At 43.6% G+C, this 24176-nt stretch overlaps 1 protein-coding gene across 1 annotated transcript; it reads right to left on the reverse strand.

Annotated features, from left to right (window-relative positions):
• Nucleotides 1-3151: 3151 nt before the first annotated feature.
• LOC147106335 (calcium-activated potassium channel subunit beta-4-like) lies at nucleotides 3152-23540 on the reverse strand. The gene is made up of 3 exons (XM_086009354.1): nucleotides 22163-23540; nucleotides 5902-6029; nucleotides 3152-3813 (listed from the first exon to the last, which is right to left on the reverse strand). Exons 1-3 carry the CDS (start codon nucleotides 22496-22498, stop codon nucleotides 3645-3647), a joined length of 633 nt encoding a protein of 210 aa, XP_085865480.1. The 5' UTR covers nucleotides 22499-23540; the 3' UTR covers nucleotides 3152-3644.
• Nucleotides 23541-24176: the final 636 nt, after the last annotated feature.

Raw genomic sequence — 24176 nt, forward strand, 5'->3', positions numbered from 1 at the left:
AGATTAAATAAATTTGTAAATAAACTAAAGTTTTGAACTTTAAGTTTCAACATAAAAATACTGTAAAATTGCAGAATGTGAACATGTAAATCAAATCTGAAGTAACTCTAATTCTTGAACAATCAATTCCTTCCACGGCCTCAAACAGGTCCTATCCAATTATTTTCCTTTTGCAAAAGCTTACCTGCTCTTGTGTTGTTAAACGTAGATATTTTATGCACAAGACTTTTTCTGAAATGAGAATTTTTACTATGAAAATGCTAAAACAAAAGATTGAATACAAAATTTTAAACCCAGCTCTCTTCCTTTAGTAACACTTTTAGCCCTCACACTATAAAACCCAAATGAGTTATACGAGTTTAAAAAATAAAGTTTCGTTCACAATTTGAGGATTGATAATGACCCTTTCAAAAAATTACATTTAGCTTTGGTATTTTGTTGTTTCAGAGCTGTTGATTTTTCATTAAACACGGATCAGATCATCAGGGCAAACTGACTGAGGTGCTACTGACCCCAGATGTCAGAGAGTCATACGGCACAGAAGGAGGTCATTCGGCCCATCGAGTCCATGTCGGCTCTCTGTAGAGCAATCCAGTCAGTCCCATTCGCCCGCTCTATCCCCGTAGCCCTGCAAGTGCCTATCCAGTCTCCCCTTGAAATCATTGAGTGTCTCCGCTTCCACCACTTTCGTTGGCAGTGAATTCCAGGTCCTCACCGCTTGCTGTGTTAAAAAGTTTTTCCTCACGTCCCTCCTGTATCTCTTGGCCAATACCTTAAATCTGTGTCCCCAAGTCCTTACACCATCAACTAGTGGGTCGTCCTTTCCCCGTCTAGCCTATCCAAACCCGTCATAATCTTGTTCACCTCTATCAAATCACCCTTCAACCTCCTTTGCTCTAATGAAAATAAATCCAGCTTCTCCAACCTGTCCTTGCAGCTAAGATCCCCATCCCCAGAACCATTCTGGTAAATCTCCTCTGCACCCTCTCAAAGGCCTTCACATCCTTCCTAAAGTGTGGTGACCAGAACTGGATGCAATACTCCAGTTGTGGTCCAACCAGCGCTTTATAAAGGTTCAGCATAATTTCTCTACTTTTGTATTCAATATCTCTATTTATGAAACCCAGGATCCCATATGCTTTGCTAACCATCTCTCAATGTGTCCTGTCACCTTCAGGGACCTATGCACATTAACTCCCAGGTCCCTCTGTCCCTGCATGCTCTTTAAAACTGTGCCATTAAGTGTATATTGCCTCTCCCTGTTTCTTCTGCCAAAATGCATCAACTCGCACTTCTCTGTATTAAATTCTATCTGCCACTTGTCTGCCCATTCTGCTAGCCTTTCTACATCCTGTTGCAGTCAATTGGTATCATCACTGTTTGCCACACTCCCAAGTTTGGTGTCATTGGCAAATTTAGAAATTCTACTCTGTATTCCAATATCCAGGTTATATATATTTTTTAAAAAGTGGCCCCAGTACTGACACTTGGGGAACACCACTGTCTACCATCCTCCAGTCTGAAAAACAGCCATTTACCACAACTCACTGTTTACTGTCCTAAAGCCAATTCCTTATCCAAGCTGCCACTGACCCACCTATTCCATGAGCCTCAATTTTGCTAACCAGCCTTCTATGTGGTACTTTGTCAAACGCCTTCCGAAAATCCATGTAGACAACATCTATTGCATGCCCTTCATCAAAAAATTCAATTAGATTAGTCAAACACGATCTGCCTTTCACAAATCAGTGTTGGCTCTCCTTAATTAGCTTAAACCTCTCCAAGTGCCCGTTAATTTTTTCCTTGATTGTTTCTAAAACTTTACCCACCAGATGTTAAACTGACCAGCCTGTAGTTACTAAGCTTGTCCTTGCACCCTTTCTTGAACAATGGTGTCACATTTGCCACTTTCCAATCCTCATGCACCTCCCCCGCTACCTCCTCCCCCAATTCCCTTAGCAACCTTGGATATAAGTCATCTGGACCAGGCGACTTATCCACTCTAAGCATACCCAGCCTTTCTAGTACATCCTGTCTATCAATTTTCACCCCTTCCATTGCTTCTACCTTTTCCACTTCTACCGATATTTTGTCAGCATCCACAACCTGAGTAAACACTGAAACAAAGTACTCAGAGTATTCTCGTCTTGCCCTGTGCCTCTAAGCATATATCGCCTTCTTTGTTTCTAATAGGCCCCACCCTGCCTCTTACTATTTACATGCCAGTAGAAGATTTTTGGGTTCCCTTTTATGTTAGCCACCATTCTACTCTCATATTCTCTCTTTGCCATTCTTATTTTCATCTTCACTTCCCCTCTCAACTTACTGTATTTGGTCTGGTTCGCCCTTGAAGTGCAAGGAAATATTCCATCATAACAAAATATTTGATTTAGCAGTTTGTCTCAAAAAACTAGTGAAACCCACCTGGTAAAGGTAGCTAGTTTCAAATATCAGTCATATCATTGATTTAAATATCAACCTTTTGAATTGGAGCCAAGGGTTCTACTGCAAGATCTACTGACTCTGTACTGTGACATTATAGTACTAACTAGTCAGACTTTGCAAAACAAATGGGTCTTATTCTTCCTTGCTTCGTATTCAAATGCACATTGACAGGACACAGGAAAAAGGCAATGTGGTTTTTGAAGAACATTATAACTAATGGCATTTCATGTAAAATATGATCAGAATTCATACTCAATCACACCTGTATGTTAATTGAAATGCACAAAAATCTACTGAAGCCCCTATTTAGGCAGGTCCCCAAACACTTTCTACAGCTACAACTGGCGATAAGGTAATTGCCAAAAAAAGAGAGACGGCATGAGTGGGAAAGACTGTACGCAGCGAGTGGATATAATCTGGAATGCACAGCCTGAAAGGGTGGTGGAAGTAGATTTAATAATAACTTTCAAAAGGGAATTGGATAAATATTTGAAGTGGAAACATTTGCAGGGCTATGGGGAAAGAGTAGGGGAGTGGGACTCATTGGAGAGCTCTACCCCAGAGCCAGCACAGGCACGATGGGCCGAATGGCCTCCTTCTGTGCTGTATCATTCTACGATTCTATGAAGAGTTTCAAATGTAAAAGGTTATTATACGTGTCCTGTTTACCCTTTATTGCTCAGAACAAAAACAGTTCTTACACAACTTCCCAAAGTGACTGGAGAAAGCTTCCAGTACTCTCATAAAATTTTATTTTTAATCCCATTCAATAACAATTTCATCTTTACATCATTACAAAGTACAGACTTAAAAAAAAAGTTATCAATAGCAAAGATTCGGAGAGCCTTCGTTCAATTAAGGTTGACAAAGAAGTGGGGTTGCAGTTAGCTCACAATATATTCTGGGAACCAGGATAACCATACTGAAAACTAATTGAAGGGAAACAGTTAAGGTACATTAGATCTGCTGGCTTTTTTCTCAGCAATAATGCAGTGAAATCTTCATGCCAATTTGCAAGCATTTACAATCATCAAGCCTTTAGTCTTCACAGCAGCTTAAATCATACTAAACTTTGTAAATTTACATTTGCGAGTAAAATAATTTCAGGTCATTGTCATCAAGGATTTGCCTTTGAATATACAGTTGATTATGTTACTACTGGAATGCTGCCTGATGGCCACTTCTCATCAGTCGTCTCACTAGGAGTACTTCATTTTCTGCAATGCTTCTGCTCGGACAGCAAGACTCTTACCACAAATGGTCAGAAGCACAATGAGGACACCCACCAGGAGAGTAAGGAGAGGCCAGAGTATACAGTGCAAAAGAACATTTTCATCATGGGCACGCTTCAAAAGCACATCATCAGGTCTATAAAAAGATCCAAAACACAGCCTTAGTCAAATAAAGAATATACAAATTAACATTTCAACACTTTAACCATTAGGGAAGCAAACGGCTGCATATATGATAGCTTGGTAATAGTTTGTAAATCAAGGAATACGGTTTGATGAGGTTCGACACAAAGCTGGGTGGGCGTGTGTGCTGAGGAGGAGGATGCAGAGAAACTCCAGTTGGACAGGTTGGGCAATTGGGCAGATGCATTATATTGTGGATAAATGCGAGGTTGTCCACTTTGGTGGCAAAAACAGGAAGGCAGATTATTATCTGAACGGCAATAGATTGGGAAAAGGGGAAGTGCAACGAGACCTGGGTGTCCTTGTGCACCAGTCGCTGAAGGTAAGCATGCAGGTGCAGCAGGCGGTTAAGAAGGCAAATGGTATGCTGGCCTTCATAGCGAGAGGATTTGAGTACAGAAGCAAGGATGTCTTGCTGCAGTTGTACAGGGCCTTGGTGAGACCACACCTTGAGTATTGTGTGCAGTTTTGGTCGCCTTATCTGAGGAAGGATATTCTTGCCATGGAGGGAGTGCAGCGAAGATTCACCAGACTGATACCTAGGATGGCAGGAATGACGTATGAAGAGAGATTGGGTCGATTAGGCTTATATTCGCTAGAGTTTAGAAGAATGAGAGGGGATTTCATTGAAACTTAGAAAATTCTAACAGGACTAGACAGACTAGATGCAGGAAGGCGGTTCCCAATGGCGGGGGAGTCCAGAACCAGGGGTCACAGTCTAAGGATAAGGGGTAAGCCATTTAGGACAGAGATGAGGAGGAATTTCTTCACCCAGAGAGTGGTGAACCTGTGGAATTCTCTACCACAGAAGACAGTTGAGGCCAATTCATTAAATATATTCAAGAAGGAGTTGGATATATTTCTTAAGGCTAAGGGGATCAAGGGGTATGGGGAGAAATTTGGATGATCAGCCATGATCGCATTGAATGGCGGAGCAGGCTCGAGGGGCCGAATGGTCTACTCCTGCTCCTATCTTCTATGTTTCTATATTCAATTATTCATAGCGAAAACATCCCTTTTTATATGTCTAGCCAAACTTTCTTTTTTAGTTACAGTAATACACTAACAGCGCCTCATCTCCTGATCAGGCCTGCCATCCTTCCAAAGTTTCTAAAATAATGAATTCCAGGAGTCAAAGCCAGTCATGGAACCATTACATTTACAGTGACCATCCTCAGAAACACTGTGAAGGTGGGATTCCCGATTGGGACATCTGTGGTGAATGTGTTAGAAACAATTCAATTCAATTATGATTCATTAAACACAAAAGATATTTTCTCCATGAATCACAATAAGACAGTACTTGTCCTGTGTGACCCTAATCTTTTATACATAAGAAGCCAACTGTGCCCATTCATATTCTGCAATTCAGAGTGTAAGCTGTCTCAATTAAAGATATAGGCTATTTTCCCAAAATGTCTTATAAACTCTGTCCACAGTTTTATTAACTACTGGGCCCATATTTTTCAAACTGTTAAGTAATTTTATCAAATATAGCAGCAGTGTTTTGAGAACAGCAGAGGTACTGCAGTTGGCCCTTCTGATTTACCAGATCAACGATCAATTGAGAATCCAACTAATAGAATTTTGATTGTGACAATCATCAAATAATCCTGAACATTTTATCCTATCTTTGAGGGGGGGGGAAAATGAACCTTCTAAATAAAAGACAACGTATAATTATTTCCATTACTAATGTTAGTAGTGATAAAAATATAGCTATAGGCTATTAATATTAAAGATGTTTTTCCAAAGTTCCAGTTAGAGGCAGTGGGTTCATTCTATTATTTTTATACAATGAACTTTAAGACCTTCAAAGGGGGGGGGGGTGGGGATGATAACTCCCTCCACCCATGGAAACCAGGCAGAACACCCAAGCAGTAAAGATGAAAATCTACCCCACTGCATTTGTATGTTCATGTCAAAACACGGTTAGAAGTCGCATTCAACTAATGTGCTGTAGGGAGATTTATCACGTTTTATTTAATACAAGGTACTTTGTACGTAGATGTGCTCAGTGAATTTTCTTATATTGTCTTACCTTCGTTGCCGATTAATGTAGCATATAAAAGTCTGAGCGCCTATTTCTTCCTTCCAATAATCATGCCAACTCATAACATTTTCTGAGTTTTTCTGATTGTCTCTTTCACAAGGAGGAATATAGGAACACTGTATAAAATGAGAAATATGTTATCACGTTGAGCTTGTACTGAGAATCGCATGAAATGAATAAGGTTTTATAAGTAAAACATAACAAGTAGCAGTACATTCAACTAGTTGCTATTTTTTTAATTGACCATACTCTAACATTGAAATGTAATCCTGTTATTCAGGCACTTCTCCAGTGACTTTACCTCACATGCATGACTGCTCAGTATGTGGCCCAAACCATCCACCCTGCAACCAATAGAAATGTAGGATGCAAAAATAAAATTACAGGTCAGTCAGCATCTGTAAAGACACAAGACAAGTTTGTGTCAGTTCCCTGCATCAGAACTCAGCAGGTTAGAAAAAAGGAGAGCTAAAGTATCAACAGGTAAGTCAATCACAGAGAGGGGGGGCTCCTTATCTTTGGGTTTTCAGTTCAGATGAAGGGTGCACACCCAAAACATGACTTGTTTTGTCTTTTCTCTTTACAGATGTTTGTGGACTGTGGAATTTGGCAGTCACCAGAAGAATCATTATCCAGCCATTGAACACTGCCTGCATATTGAAGGAATAGAAACTTTAATGGTTGATTACAAGATACTTATGAATGAGGAAGGTCATCAGCCCACCTTAATTCATTCATCTAGAAAAAGCTTACAGTTCCCCCCATTGCAACAGTTAATTGTTTCCAAATTGTTTCTCAAGTGATTCCAAGGTTTTCACCTTCATTACTCTATCTGGAAGCTCATTCCATGTGTTGATCAATCTTTGTGTGCACAAATTCTTAATACCAGTCCTAATCGTTTCTTTACTACTTTGAATCTGTGCCCCCTTGTCTTACTTCCATAATTTACTTTAAAGTAATATTTCAGATTTACCTTTTCCATTCCTTTAACTTATACAGATCTACAAGATCACCTCTCAGGTATCTGCTTTCCAAGCTGAGAAGCCCAAGTTTCTCCAGCCTTTCCTCATATCTCAGAACCTTGGCACCAGGGATCAGCCTTGTGGCTCTTCTTTGCACTGCTACCAGTGCCTGTACATCTCCCTTGTTGATACATCCATCAGGTGGCCTGGTGGCACCCATGTCACCACATGGTTCAGTCCACCACACCACCCAGCACTTTGGGGAAGCCCAACAGTAAGCAGAGCTTTCTGCTGTGCAACGGACTGTTTCATTCATCTCTTGGAAAAGCACATGACGTTGCCAGCCTTCTAGAACAGTGGATCCATCACCTCCCGTAGGCAGGTGGGCACAGTACCAAGAGCAGCTAGAATGCAAATTTGTGATCCAGAACAAGAACTTAAACTTTACTGAAACACAGATACTCATTGCATATCAAACAGTTGTATTTCTTAACATTTATTTTGACCATGTTTCATATTCCAGCAGATGCAGAGCAGACCAAGTGAATTATCAGAAGGGACCATGAAGAGCGCTATCTGAGGGCCAACAATAGAAGTTAGATGGCCTGCAGTTGTGCTTTCTTTGGTTGTCTCGCTCGTAAATATTTTGAATGGTACCTGAATAAATTTGTGCATTAAAAATGGTCGACTACTGTGGCATGTACAGGCATGGCCAGAGCAGTTGGAGACATTGAGAAGTAATATTTTGGACAATTTCAATATTTCCAATCTACAGAGCTTAAATTTATAAATGCACTGAACAAAAAATACAGCAAGGAAATGAATTCATGACACTCATTTTCCCGTGGATATAGCCTTTTCCTTTGAGTGCATCATCCTTTTCTCCTGAGCCAACATAATATCTGTTGTTACTGGAGCTACTTCCATTTTTGGATCTTGGTGCAGGCTTGCTCATGGTACTTGGCCATATAGGGGGTACGGTAGCATAGTGGTTATGTTACTGGATTAGTAATCCAGAAGTCTGGACTAATGATCCTCGAGACACAAGTTCAAATCCCACCACAGCAGCTGGGGAATTTAAAGTCTGTAAATTAAATAAATCTGGTTCACTAATGTTCTTTATGTCTGGCCTATATGTAACCCACAGCAATGTGGTTGACTCTTAACTGCCCTCTGAATTGGTAGCTGACCACCACCTTCTCAAGCAATAAATGACGGCCTTGACAGCGACACCCACATCCCGTGAACGAATAATCAGAAAGATCCAAGGGATTGATCCTTGGTCTGTGCAGAGTTAACCTTGTCTGGGACGCAAGGTGGAGAGAGATTTTTAAAAGTCAATTTCCTATTTGATTGCTATCTGGTTATCACGGTGGGCATCGAGTATGGACAGGCTTGCCTACAATCACAAATTAAGGCTGCAATTAGGCAGGATTGTGTGTGTCCATGGAAATCCTAGAATGAATCAACACTTTCAGGACTGGAAGGGCAAAATTAAGAGAAAAAAAAAACGAATTGATGCAATCAGGAAAGTACTGTACTTATATTGTGGACTACCTGGGAAAAAATTATATCCTTTCCATAATGCTTCTGTAAATGGAGAGAGGCCCTTTGAATTGAATAGAATTCCTTTGTAACTGCGTTTCTTCCCCAAGCATCTATGGGGAATTGCAGACAATGTAGGTCATTTTTCTCAATTTTGTATTTTCAGAAAATGTTAACGAAATCCCAACTGCATGTTTTGTATTAAAGGATTAAAATACGCTGCTTACTAATAAAAAAAATGCTTCAAATGTAATCTGTTTCATTCTTGTAGGGAAAGATTTTTCTGTATTACAGGTTCTGTGAATCACAAAGCTCATGAATAAAACGCATCACTACTTGTGAACAATGTGGGCTTATCAAGTTATATAAACCCTCACAAAAATGAAATAAAAAGAAACACATTTAAAACAATTTGATAAATGTTATTAGTAAACTTTAAAAAAAAATATAAACCATAATTTTAAGCATCTATCGGGAAGGTAGCATAGTGGTTATGTTACTGGACTAGTAATCCAGAGGCCTTGCAGTTAGGGATAAAATGCACCCACTATTAAAGCCAGGGGAACTTAAACAGCAGAAGAAAGGAGACTGGGGGAGGGAAAAAGAGCAAAGGATGGCAACGGATGGCCAAGAATGGCAAAGGAGCTCCCTAGGGAGCTGCCAGCCCAGGAGTCATCTTGTTCAACAGAAGTACAAGTACAAGGCTTCATGGCAGCACCCTCACTCCAAGCACTGGCATCTGCTGAACTATGTCATCGTCCGAGCGAGGGACCGCAAGGACGCCCACATCACCCGCGGCATGACAGGAGCCGACGACTGCTGGACCGACCACCGCCTAATCCGCTCTGTCATCCCCATCAATATAGCTCCAAAACAGTGGCGGCAACAGAAACAATGCCGCAGGAAAATCAATGCTGGAGCAGTCAAAGACCCTGCTAGGAAGACCCTATTCAGCCTACGCCTCACAAATAACCTGACAACTCCCAGTGATGCAGAGACACAGAGTGCCCACAGTGCCTGGTCTGCACTCAAGGCCTCCATAATCAGCACCTGTGAAGAGACGCTCAGTCACTCGACCAGGAAACACCAAGACTGGTTCGACGAGAACGACCAGGAGATCCAGGAGCTTATAAGCCGCAAGCGCAAGGCATTCCTGATCTGGAAACAGCAACAGAACTCGAGAGCAAGAAAGCAGCTCTACAGATGCCTGAAGGCTGAGGTCCAACAAAAAACTCGCGACCTGAAGAACAGATGGTGGGTGGAGAAAGCGCAGGAGATCCAGCAGCTAGCCGACAACCGCGACGTGCATGGATTCCTTAGCGCAGTCAAGACCATCTACGGCCCAAGCACCTGAGGTCCTATCCCAAGAATGGAGAGGTACTTATCAAGGACAGAAAGGCAGTCAGTGCTTGCTGGAAGAAGCACTTTGAAGATCTCCTTAACTGAGACTCTGTCTTCGATGCGAGTGTCCTCAACTCCATCCCGCAGCATGCTACCCGCCACCATCTCAGCACAACCCCAGCCCGGAATGAGGTTGAAAAGGCCATCCAACAACTGAAGAACAACAAGGCCTCAGGAGCAGATGGAATCCCCGCCGAGGCACTAAAGCATGGCGGAGAAGCATTACTGGCGCGAATTCATGAACTCATTTCTCTTATCTGGAAGGAGGAGAGCATGCCAGGGGATCTCAGAGATGCCATAATTGTGACCATCTTCAAGAAAGGTGACAAGTCCGATTGCGGTAATTAGAGGAGTTTCCCTGCTGTCTGCCACAGGGAAAGTCATCGCAAGAATCCTCCTCAATCGCCTTCTCCCCAGTGGCCGAACAGTTCCTCCCAGAGTCGCAATGCAGATTCTGCCCAAGGGTCACAATGGACATGATCTTCACTGCACGTCAATTACAAGAGAAATGCAGGGAACAGTACCAACTGCTGTACATGGCCTTCTTTGATCTCACAAAGGCCTTTGACACTGTCAACCGTGAGGGATTATGGAGTGTCTTCCTCAAATTCGGTTGCCCTCAAAAGTTTGTCACCATCCTCCGCCTGCTTCACGACGACATGCAAGCCGTGATCCTGACCAACGGTTCCACCACAGACCCAATTCACGTATGAACCGGGGTCAAGCAAGGCTGTGTCATCGCACCAACGCTCTTCTCAATCTTTCTTGCTGCAATGCTCCATCTCACCCTCAGTAAGTTCCCCACTGGAGTGGAGTTAATTTACAGAACAAATGGGAAACTGTTCAACCTTCGTCGCCTCCAGTCCAGATCCAAGGTCGTCCCATCCTCTGTCGTCGAATTACAGTACGCAGACGACGCTTGCGTCTGCGCTCACTCGGAGGTCAAACTCCAAACCATCGTCAACACCTTCACCGAAGCATATGAGAGCATGGGCCTTACACTAAACATCCGTAAGACAAAGGTCCTCTACCAACCTGCCCCCGCCACACATTGCTGCCCCCCGATTATCAAAATCCACGACAAGGCCTTGGACAACGTGGACCACTTTCCATACATCGGGAGCCCACGGTCAACAAGGGCAGACATCGATGACGAAGTCCAACACCAACTTCAGTCGCCCGGGGTAGAGAGCGTTTGAAGACCAGGACCTCAAACCCGGCACTAAGCTCATGGTCTACAGAGCAGCAGTGATACCTGCCCTCCTGTATGCCTCAGAGACATGGACCATGTACAGCAGGCACCTCAAAGCACTGGAGAAGTACCACCAATGCTGCCTCCTCAATATCCTGCAAATTCATTGGCAGCATAGGCGCACCAACGATAGTGTTCTCGCTTAGGCCAACATCCCCAGCATCGAAGCTTTGACCACGCTCGATCAGCTCCGATGGACGGTCACATCGTCTGCATGCCCGATACGAGACTCCCAAAACAAGTGCTCTACTCGGAGCTCCAACACGACAAGAGAGCCCCAGGTGGGCAGAAGAAACGCTTCAAGGACACCCTCAAAGCCTCCTTGAAAAAGTGCAACATCCCCACTGACACCTGGGAATTCCTGGCCCAAGACCGCACAAAGTGGAGAAGAAGCATCTGAGAAGGCGCCGAACACCTCGCGTCTCTTCGCCAGGAGCAAGCAGAAGCCAAGCACAAGCAGCGCACAGCAACCCAAGCACCCCACCCACCCACCCCTTCAATCACCGTCTGCCCCACCTGTGACAGAGACTGTAGGTCCCGCATTGGACTCATCAGTCACCCGAGAACTCATTTTTAACGTGGAAGCAAGTCATCCTCGGTTCCGAGGGACTGCCTAAGAATCCAGAGGCCTGGACTAATGATCCAGAGACGCGAGTTCAATTTAAATTGGAACAAAAAACTAGCATCAGTAATAGTGACCATGAAACTATTGGATTGTTGTAAAAACCCATCAGGTTCACTGATGTCCTTTAGGGAAGGAAATCTGCCGTCTTTACCTGGTCTGGCCGATAGGTGACTCCAGACCCACAGCAACGTGGTTGACTTTTAATTGCCCTCTAAAATGGCCCATCAAGCCACTCAGTTGCACACAACCGCTATGAAAAACAAGAATAATAAAACCGGACAGACCACCCGGCATCGATCGCAGCACCGGCTACGGACATGACAATGGCACACCCAGCTCAGTCGACCCTGCAAAGTCCTCCTCACTAACATCTGGGGACCTGTGCCAAAATTGGGAGAGCTGTCCCACAGACTAGTCAAGCAACAGCCTGACATAGTCATACTCACAGAATCATACCTTTCAGCCAATGTCCCGAACTTCTCCATCACCATCCTTGGGTACGTCCTGTCCCACCGGCAGGACAGACCCGCCAGGGTGGCGGCATAATGGTATACAGTCGGGAGGGAGTGGCCCTGGTAGTCCTCAACATTGACTGCGAACCCCATGAAGTCTCATGGCTTCAGTTCAAGCACGGGCAAGGAAACCTCCTGCAGATTACCGCCTACCGCCCTCCCTCAGCTGATGAATCAGTATTCCTCCATGCTGGACAGCAATTGGAAGAAGCACTGAGGGTAGCAAGGGCACTGAATGCACTCTGGGTGGAGGACTTCAATGTCCATCACCAAGAGTGGCTCGTAGCACCACTACTGGCCGAGCTGGCCAAGTCCTGAAGGACATAGCTGCCAGACTGGGACTGTGGGAGGTGGTGAGAGAACCAACACAAGGAGAAAAACCTGCTTGACCTTGTCCTTAACAATCTACCTGTCACAGATGCACCGGTCCTTGACAGCATTGGTAGCAGTGATCACTGCACAGTCATTGTGGAGATGAAATCTTTTCTTCACACTGAGAACACCCTCCATCGTGTTGTGTGGCACTATCACCCTGCTAAATGGGATAGATTCAGAACAGATCCAGCAGCTCAAAACTAGGCATCCATGAGGTGCTGTGGGCCATCAGCAGCAGCAGAATTGTATTCCACCACAATCTGTAACCTCTTGGCCTGGCATATCCCTCACTCTACTATTACCATCGAGCCAGGGGATCAACCCTGGTTCAATGAGGAATGCAGAAGAGCAAGCCAGGAGCAGCACCAGGCGTACCTAAAACGGAGGTGCCAACCTAGGGAAGCTGCAACACAGGACTACATGCATGCTAAACAACAGTAGCACCATGCTATAGACAGAGCTAAACGATCCCACAATCAACAGATCAGATCAAAGCTCTGCAGTCCTGCCACATCCAGTTATGAATGGTGGTGGACAATTGAACAGATGGAGGAGGCAGCTCCATGAATATCCCCATCCTCAATGATGGCAGAGCAAAAGACAAGTTTGAAACGTTTGCAACCATCTTCAGCCAGAAGTGCTGAGTGGATGATCCATATCGGCCTCCTCCTGAGGTCCCCACCATCACAGAAGCCAGACTTCAGCCAATTCAATTCACTCCACATGATATCAAGAAATGGCTGAGTGTACTGGATAAAGCAAAGGCTATGGGCCCTGACAACATCCCGCTGAAGACTTGTGCTCCAGAACTAGCCGTGCCTCTAGCCAAGCTGTTCCAGTACAGCTACAACACTGGCATCTACCCGACGATGTGGAAAACTATCCAGGTATGTCCTGTCCACAAAAAGCAGGACAAATCCAATCCGGCCAATTACCGCCCCATCAGTCTACTCTCAATCAGCAGCAAAGTGATGGAAGGTGTCGTCAACAGTGCTATCAAGTGGCACTTACTCACCAATAACCTGCTCAATGACGCTCAGTTCGGGATCCACCAGGACCACTCGGCTCCCGACCTCATTACAGCCTTGGTCCAAACATGGACAAAGGAGCTGAATTCCAGAGGTGAGGTGAGAGTGGCTGCCCTTGACATCAAGGCAGCATTTGACTAAGTGTGGCATCAAGGAGCCCTAGTAAAATTGAAGTCAATGGGAATTGGGGGAAAACTCTCCACTGGCTGGAGTCATACCTAGCACAAAAGAAGATGGCTGTGGTGGTTGGAGGTTAATCATCACAGCCCCAGGACGTCGCTGCAGGAGTTCCTCAGGGCAGTGTCCTAGGCCCAACCATCTTCAGCTGCTTCATCAATGACTTTCCCTCCATCATAATGTCAGAAGTGAGGATGTTCGCTGATGATTGCACAGTGTTGAGTTCCATTCGCAACTCCTCAGATAATGAAGCAGTCCATGCCTGCATGCAGCAAGACCTGGATGACATTCAGGCTTGGGCTGATAAATGGCGAGTAACATTTGCGTCACACAAGTGCCAGGCAATGACCATCTCCAACAAGAGTCTAACCACCACCCCCACCAATGACATTCAATGGCATTACCATCGCCGAATCACCCACCATCAACATCCTGGGGTCACCATTGATCAGGAACTTAATTGGACCAGCCACATAAATACTGTGGCAACAAGAGCAGGTCAGAGGCTGGGTATGCTGTGGCAAGTGTCTCACCTCCTGACTCCCCCAAAGACTTTCCACCATCTACAAGGCACAAGTAAGGAGTGTGATGGAATACTCTCCACTTGCCTGGATGAGTGCAGCTCCAACAACACAAGAAGCTCGACACCATCCAGGACAAATCAGTCCACTTGATTGGCACCCCATCCACCACCTTAAACATTCACTCCCTGCACCACCGGCGCACCGTGGCTGCAGTGTGTACCATCTACAAAATGCACTGCAGCAACTCGTCAATGCTTCTTCGGCAGCACCTCCCAAACCCACGACCTCTACCGCCTAGAAGGACAAGAGTAGCAGGCGCATGGGAACACCACCACCTCTAAGTTCCCCTCCAAGTCACACACCATCCTGACTTGGAAATGCATCGCCGTTCCTGCATCGTCACTGGGTCAAAATCCTGGAACTCCCTCCCCAACAGCACTGTGGGAGTACCTTCACCACACGGACTGCAGCGTTCAAGGCGGCAGCTCACCACCACCTTCTCAAGAGCAATAAATGCTGGCCTTGCCAGCGATGCCCACATCCCAGGAACGAATAAAAAAAATCAGCCACCAGGTTTGTAATATCACCTGAAGCATTAGTTTCACTCTACTGAATCCAGATATCAGCGATCAGGCACATTAACACTTATAGCATCATTGATAAAATAACTCACTATGGTCAGAACTTCTGGCTGTCAAACCCCAAGCACATCTTTCTCATGTAACATTGCTGAAAAGCGTCAGGGAACTTGTCACACACCAGTGTGATACAATCAACAACTGCTAATCTCAGTGGCCGACAGCTGAAAATTGAATTTGCGAGATAATGATTTTAACCAACAAAGATATGTTTTTAAGTGTAAATCCCTAGCCCTCTGCAATAACAGATGGAGGTAACAGTGAATATTGAAGAAGGAAACATAATCTTAAAAGAAATGCACATTCTAGGGAAGTTCAACTATTACTGAATAGAAAACACAAGAAACAAAGGCAGCTGATTTTATTGGCTTGCTTCACAAAAAAAACTGCCTGCAGCTTCCAGCTGAAAAGGTACATTCATGTGGTTATGCACATTGTAAAATGTAGGACTGTTAGAACTGTTGTTTTCATAATGTAATGGATGAAAACACTTATGAAATTGAATGAGCCACTACCCAAAAGGAAGGGACAGACAGGTTTATATGCATCAAGGTGAGGGATGTCAGTGTTGGAGAAAGGGATGCCTTTTCACTTGTTATATCCAACGCTAGCATTAACTACTCACAGGTTAAGTATAGCATAGGTTAGGAACAAAGCAAACAAACACTATTACCCCAAACCCAGGAAGAGCACTCATGCTACACTGGTGTAGATTTTATATTTCCCACACCAACCAACCTGGATAACCCTCTCGATGGTGCTAAATTGTGGGTACATTAATGCTGTGGACTTTCATCCACCTAGGCTTTTGGCAGAGGACGTCCAAATTCATTTCATGCAGGACTCCTACAGCTATCACAGAGTCAAGACGTCATCCTCTTCGATTGGAATGGAATCAGATTCAGTCCGGGAGATGAAAGGACAGCGAGCTCAGGTACAAGGCAGCTTTTCCACAGCTGTAGAACTTTACAACGCAGGACAAAATCCTATCACATCAACCTGCACAATTTTCTCCAATCACAAGATAAATGATGCTGAGCAAGGTCATTCAGCAGAGAAGAAAAAAATCTTAAAATGTCCCCATCACAAAAACAATTTGCCCTTATACCTTTAATGTAATAAAGCTTGGCAAAGCTATGTTCAAGGACATTAGAGTGTAAGGGAAGGTTGGAGATAGGACTGCAGTTGGAGAGGATAGAAGAATAGGTGGTGTTTTTGAGGAGAAGGGCACGACAGTCATCTTGAATGGTAAGAGTCAGAGTCTAAAGATAGGGAGCCATTGATGATGTCAGAGCACATTGGGCTGAGCAAGGATATTGCGAACTGAAGAAAAACTGGTTGATATGAAAAGCAGTTCATTAAGTCTCTACAATTTTTATACAAAGTGGTGACAGCTGTTTCACACAGAATACCAATAGCGAAACCTGTCTTCCAATCAATAATTGTAAAGGTCCACCTAGCACAAGTGCTGGCAGTTTATTACATATTTGTCACAAAGAATAATCATTAGCCCATAAGGTTTACTCTAACTGAAGGACTCTGCCCATTACATAATGCTGGCATCTGGTAATATTTAGCATGTTCATTCCATCTGTAGTAAATTTATCCTGAAAAGTTACATCTTGGAATGAGAAAAAATCCCAATATTCCAAACCTCTCATGAATTATGATACTATAGGGTGCTTTCCCGTTCATACAGGTATGGCAGGCTGAAATGGATACCATGGCCTAGAAATTGATTGGCGCTGCACCCATTTTACACGTGTATGATGGGCACTAAAGCATCCAATATGGCAGGCGGTGTGCGCGTGCCCATAGCCCGTCATATTGGTAAAAGCCGAAAAAGAGGCTTCCAGGACCCGTGCACAATACAGATATTAGGCCCTTTGCATTTACAAATGAGAGGCCTAACCTCTGTTTGAGGCACCCTTTGCAAAATTGGTCTGTTCTGAAATCAAAGGACTGGCTGCTTTCAAAGGACTGCTAGAAGCCACCACCAAAAAAGGCAAGTTGGTTAAAAAATACTTAATGAAAGTGGAGCTGGGAGATCACTCCTGCTCCACGACAGAAGTCATACACCGGCTCCACATGATCATCTCTTCCCACACCCACCCACCCCGCCCAAAAGTTGCCTCTTCCCCCCCCCGATCAGTTCTCATCTTACTGATGGCCTGCCTGCCTCGATACATTCCATTATGTCCTCAAGGAACTCTATACAGGAAACTCTCGATTTACTGGCACCTAAATAACCGGAAATCTCTGTTAACCGGCAAAATTCAGGAGTAGGTTCAGGTAAGTTTTACTTCATATTAGTGGCCATTCCTGGATCTGTGGCTGTGAAACCAGGGCTCCTGCACTTGTTGCTAAGCAACAGGGATGCTTGGTCTGTGGCCGGGGTTCCTGCACCTGTTGCTAAGCAACAGGGAAGCCTGGATTTGTTGCTGTGTACGGAGCTCTCGTACTTTTTACTATAACTCTCTGTAATCCGGACTTTTTGATGGACCGGCGTGGTGCCGGTTTCAGATAAAAAAGTGTTTCCTGTAATGAAGAATTTAAACAAAGGGAGAAACATCTTCAAAGAACTTTACACAATGGATTCTAGCTCTGCATTGCTAAGCAGCTTTGGTGTCAACTAGTACTTCAACAGAAAAATATCCAGATGATGATTCAGGATCACACAATTACTGTAGATATATCTGACGTCCCCTAATTATTACTTACTACTTTATCTCATCTTATCTTCTATTTTATTCTTTTTAAACTTGGTGGTATCCTACACTGTGGGGTTTTACCTCCACTTATGTTTTTCCAAGTGTATCTATTGCTTTCTGCTCAAGGTAACTTAATTAGTGGAATAACTTTCTGGCCTGCATGAATTAGAAGATGATGTGTTGGCATGTGTTGGGGAAGCACTAATACCAACACCAAGGCTTTAGGGCAAGAGCTGGAGACCGGTAGAACATAGAGCAGCTGATTACTTTCTTGCTGGCCAGTTGAGACTGTCTGAAGCTCAGCACAACTGGCGATGTTGGATTGCATTGCTTTTGTGCCAAATGAAATTCTCCCTACTTGAGGGGGCAGAGTGAAGAGGGGTCAGAGGAAAGAGAGAGGGCAGAGAGGTGGGGGGGGGGGGGGAGAAGAGAAAGAGAGCAGAGAGGTGGGGGGCACCAGAGTGAGGGTGCCAGTGGGAGGGCCCGTGTGAGCGGAGCGAGAATGAAATAATGCTCGGCTGTGTTGTCCTCCACTGCCTACTTTCTACTTAACCAAATCAGTATTCACAGATAAAACATTTCCTCTCCCTCTCTTCACAAAAAAAACAAAGAACGACTGGCCTGGTGAAGCCTTTTAATGGAATTTCAAATGTCACATAAGAAATATCTATTGGCAGACTCCACTGTTGTCAAACTTTTCATGTGCCAGTAAAATATCAAATGTGAAAGATTTTGAATCACAGGATAATGCCATTTCTGATTGTAGTGATGCTGCTAACACATCTGTGTGGTAGTCAGATAAGATGCTTTACAATATGTTAATGCAAATTGCTCATTTAATCAGTCAGAATTAAAATCAAGTCAGTCAGTCTTCCAGTAACTACAAAAAATATTACTTGGGCTTTTTCGCTTTGCTATGCATTGTGTTAAATTCATATTCTGAGGAGTAAATTACTAAGACAATGTTATGGAACAAGAAAATAATTTAGCATAAGACAGGCATAATTAAATCACCATAAATTGTAAAATGTAACCTTAAATGCTGTCTAGCTACTGCCTCCCTCCAAAAAAAGCTTTACATACGAAAATTCAACATTTGGTGAATTGAATGTAAATGTAGTAAACTTTTATTAAACATGTAGCTTTCAAAGACATTTTATTGAAAATCTGTAAAACTACAAAAGCACTGCCTTAATAATTTAATGGCATTAGCTTTTGTCAAATATATATATATATACACACACACTTTTATCAGATCTCAAATGTTCCAAAGTGCTTCACACACAATTAATTATTTTGAAGTGGAGTGACTGCTGTTATGTAAACATGGGAGTCAATTTGTTCATAGTAAGATTGTACAAACAGCAATTGGATGACTGACCAGTTGGCTTTTTTTGGTGACATTGGTCAGATCACCAGGAGAACCCTTTCCTCTTTGGATAGTGACCTTGGGCATCAGCACCCAACTGAACCACAGGAACTGGCAGAGGGGACCTTGGATTAACATCTCATCTGAAGGACAACACCTTTGAACATGCTCAAGGCTCACTCAGATGGTATTTCTGATGGGAGAAAATTTAAGTTTAAATTTAACTGCGCATATTTAACTTTGCATTCTGGAAATGGTTGTCCTGTGTATCAAGATGATCACAACCATTTCCCTGTTGTCAGACTGCCAAGTGGCATAGGATAAATGCTCTCCCCATTTCAGCATAAGAGAGAATTACTTTATTACACCATACTGTTCTACAAAGAGTCAGTCCTTTTAACACTCTTGTCTTACCTTTCATTGGTAGATGCAAGATTTCCTCTATCCCTTCAAAGACACTGACTCATGCAGGAGTACAGTTCTATTGGCATCATCTACCTTCCAGTATCTCACTCAAATGCCCATTCTTCATGATGTGAATCTACGGGGTGAGTGACAACAAGATATTGTGATACCTCAAGAGTATCACAATAAACTTCAATCTTGTCTTCACCTGGCAACCACACATGCCACACTTTCCAGCATAGGACACTGGATATCGAATAGGAGTGCGAACCCTGGCAATTCTGACCCTCCGTAGCACACTAAAAGGAAGGCTAATTGTAAGGCTCCTATTATTCCAGGTTCCTAGTCTGTATGGTATTTCACATTTGGGCAAATTCTTTATCAACTAAACAATGGGGTGGGGGCAAGGCTGGTAGATGCCAAATTTCATGCGACGTGTCATAATTTTGACTGACTAAATCTAAACATATAACATATTGATTATGCATGCCTGTATATTCTGCACTCTCCCCAAAATGGAAAGTGACCATCCAATGAATTCAAGTTAAACCTGTTCCGATACTAATGGAACTTTTGTACATTTCTTTTTGTTAGAGTGACTGGCGGCATTTCAAGAAACATAGCCTGCTCATGCACCAATAGAGTACAACTCTTTGAATACCAGTAGGGTGCATAAAAGCAAATGACCCACAAGAAAATCGATTGTATTGATGTGTTTACCTCCAATTTACTAAATGAAGTGTCCTGTGGCACTTTTCAGCATTTGTGATTAAGTTCAGAAACAGCAGCAGGGTTGATGATTAACTCCTTTTAATGAAGAGGCTTTGTATGTATGGAATATTTACATTCCACTTGATTAATGCATTAACTACCCAGTCAATAAAACAGACTGTTGAGCCCATGGCTGGATTTCTCAAACAATGCCTATCTATGTAATCCAAACCAGACACAGATTTTACAGAAGCAAAATGCTGCAATTGCTGAAAATCTGAAATAAAAACAGAAAATGCTGGAAACACTCAGCAGGTCAGGCAACATCTGTAGAGAGAGAAACAAAGTTAACATTTCAGGTCGATGACCCTTCGTCAGAACTGGAAAAAGTTTGAGATGTAACAGATTTTAAGCAAGTGCAGGGGCAGGGAAAGGGGGGAGGGGAGGAAAGAACAAAAGGGAAGGTCTGTGATAGGGTGGAAGGCAGTAGAGATTAAAAGACAAAAGGGATGATGGTGCAAGGCAGGCAAAACAGCGATTCACTTGTATGTCTTGCAATGTATTATACTGCAGTCGCTGCTCGTGATGTGGTCTCCTCTACATTGGGGAGACCAAAAGCAGATTGGGTGAGCGCTTTGCAGAACACCTCCATTCAGTCCGTAAGCATGATCCCGAGCTTCCTGTCGCCTGTCACTTTAATTCTCCACTCCCACTCTGACCTCTCCATCCTCGGTCACTTACACTGTTCCAACAAAGCTCAACGTAAGCTCGAGGAACAGCACCTCATCTTTCGATTAGGCAATTTGCAGCCTTCTGGGCTCAACATCGAGTTCAACAATCACCTCGATCCCAATTTTTTTTCTCTCACATGGCAGTGGTTGATGATTCTGCCATTGCCGTTTACACCTCATCTAGACCCTCTTAACTTGTCCCATTACCATCTTCTTTTGCCTCGCACCATCATCCCTTTTGTCTTTTAATCTCTCCTGCCCTCCATCCTATCAAAGACCTTCCCTTTTGTTCTTTCCTCCCTCCTCCCTTTCCCTGCTTAAAAATCTGTTACATCTCTAACTTTTTCCAGTTCTGATGAAGGGTCATCGACCCGAAATGTTAACTGTTTCGCTCTCTACAGATGCTGCCTGACCTGCTGAGTATTTCCAGCATTTTCTGTTTTTATTAGGTTTTACAGGCTTAAATGTTACATCTCTTAATTTTTCTAAAGCCAAGTTATCGATTCAATAAAAACAGGAAGTGTCGTCAGGTCGTATTATGCATTGTTATAATAGCTGCTGTTCATGGAAGACCAAACTTTTATAAAATAAAAAGATTTGCATTTATATAGTGCCTTTCAGGACCTCAGGACATTCCAAAGCACGTTACAGCCAATGAAATACTGTTGTAATGTAGGAAATGCGGCAGCCAACTTTTGACCGGATTATCTGTTTTAGTGATGTTGGGTGAGGACATGGGGAAACCTCACTCTTCTTCGAATAGTGCTGTGGGATCTTTTACATCCACCTGAGGGAACAGACGGGGCCTCAATTTAACATCTCATCTGAAAGACAGCACCTCCAACAGTGCAGCACTCCCTCAGTACGTATTGAAGTGTCAGGCGGGATTATGTGTTCAAGTCTCCAGAGTGGGACTTGAACCCATAGCTTTCCGACTCAGGTCAGAGTGCTACCACCAAGCCAGGGCTGACACTGTGGTACATATATATTGTACAATTGTGTGTCATAAGTTTGTTAGTAATTACAGATTCCATATGTAAATATTAATTCCAAATAAGCTTTATAATTTTTAAAACGCCTGAATTACCTAAAGGCTAGTGTACCATTTTTCTGAAAGTATAATTTAAAAGACAAGAAACTGCACTCTTACTGAATAAAATAAAATGTAACTTGCAGCCCACTTCAGAACAATGTATAAAACATGGTCAAAATATACTGCCCTTAAATGTCTCTAGGTTTGTTTCAAATCTCTTTATCTATGTCACAGCAACAGCTCACGTTACCTTGGGGTTTAGAATGAGTTGCTGTTCGTCGTAATGGAGCAGCGCTTTGCTGTTAGACTGGGAATTATTGACGAAGATCTGGAGGCAGGGGTAGAGCGACGTCCCTTTGCAATCTGCCCCACATGTGAAAGTGCACTCAGACATCTCCCCGATCTGCCGCAACGACACCACAGTGCAGTTGGCAGCCTTGCACTGCATGTTGTTCAGCGTGGGGTTCAACCAGCAAAATCCAAGGATGAACAAGGAAAGGATTCCGGAGACGATGAGAAAGAACCCGAGTCTTATGCTTTTATCCTCGGCTTCGGAATACTCATAAACGACTCTGATCTTCGCCATGAGATACCTGCTCGGTGCGAGGAGCTTCTCAATACATCCAGACGGATTGCAGCCCTTTCGCTCTCGGCAACGGGTTCAAAAAACTTCTGAGAGAGAGCCACACAATGCAGCCTTGATAACCGGCGGATAAAAGTAACTTACTTGCCCTGCAGACGGAATTGTGTGGTTTTTTTTTAAACCCCTTTAAATATAAATTGCAGCCTCTATGCGCGGCTTTCGGTCTCCCAATCCCGGTGATCTGGAGCGGCTGGAAGCTACATCTGGATTAGGTAAGCTTATATAAAAATAGCACACAGCTCCGAGTGAGTGCTGTTTACTAACTGGTCTGGTAAGTACCATATCTGTACCCGTCACTCACCCAGATTGGGCTGCCGGGCGGTGGGAGTGTCTGTGTGGAGTAATGTTTCCCCCTTAGGAAGGAGGCAGATGGCATTTATGGATTCGCCTTCGTTTGGCAGCGGAACTCCATTACAAAGCCGTATTACTGAAGCATTCCCTGCGGACTCCAGCTTGCGAAGGCTTCTCAAACCGCACCTTGTGCCCCCAAGAACACGATATTTCAACTCATCCTTCCATCAGCCGTCGATTTGGAATTCGTATTAAAAATGCCTCGTTGTCCACCACAGTTAAGGACGAAGCACTTGTAATCCATTAAATGGTAGAGGAAGAAATCTACTTTGCATATAGTTACATTCTAATAATCAATTGACCGAGAAACAGTTTGAATATACAATGAGGTTATTGGAAATGATACATTGATCCGTTTAACTATGTATTTTTAAATAAGAATCCTACCGTTAGCGTCAAAGGATTGTGTCAAATATAAGACCCTTAAAAGAATTCCTGAACAGTTAAATAGAGATAGTCATTCCGAAAGCTGATTCTGGTCCTGATGAACTCTGCTTGGCATTTACCTCCATCTATAACTTTTCGCCAGATTTACCCAACTCCCTTTCCCATACCGGAGTACACAGAAATCACAGCAACTAATCGGATTAATTTTTTTTTAAATCAGTAGACAGATTATTGCGAAGAAGTGAACCGTTGGCGGAGAGAGACTAGAATCAATTCATGCCACAGTCCCGGAATGAATTGAGTCAGTCCACTAAAAGTGCTGCACAAGATCAGCCAACCTCCCAGGTATAAGCCAAAATCGTTCTGCTACAACAATGTTGACTGTTAAAATCCTAAAACTGCCGTGGCCATGATTTCTGCCCAGGGAACAGCTTAATCTGGGTGGAATCAAATAGCGCAAAAGATCGCGGAATTTTAAGTGCAAGCAACTTGCGCCCACGTCTTTTCTGCTGCAGCAATCAGTTTAAATCCAGTCAATTGATCCGCCCTTCTGGTACACTACTGTGAGCGCTTTAAGAGTTGGCAGGACACAGCACACTGGCCAGAGTGACTTCAAGTAATCACTTAGCTTTAGTGATTTAAATCCTTGAATTGTGTAAACGCTTTGGTGATCTCCAGCTTCACTCTGAAGGGGAGTTTCTTTCCTTGTCTTTTCTAGAACCCCACCAGCCCCTTGAGACCTCGCTGGCCCTGTTTTAGTCAGGCAGACTTATTATTACGCTGCTCGATTGCACGGATTTGTGGGAGATTTTACGGCTGGGTTTAAGCTAACGAGTTTAAACAGAAACTTCAGCCTAACTTCGCCTCGGCAAAACTGGCGCAT

The sequence above is a fragment of the Somniosus microcephalus genome, chromosome 16 (genome assembly GCF_052327205.1).
Source record: "Somniosus microcephalus isolate GS21.2 chromosome 16, FLI_Smic_1.0, whole genome shotgun sequence".
In the NCBI taxonomy this organism is placed as follows: Eukaryota; Metazoa; Chordata; class Chondrichthyes; order Squaliformes; family Somniosidae; genus Somniosus; species Somniosus microcephalus.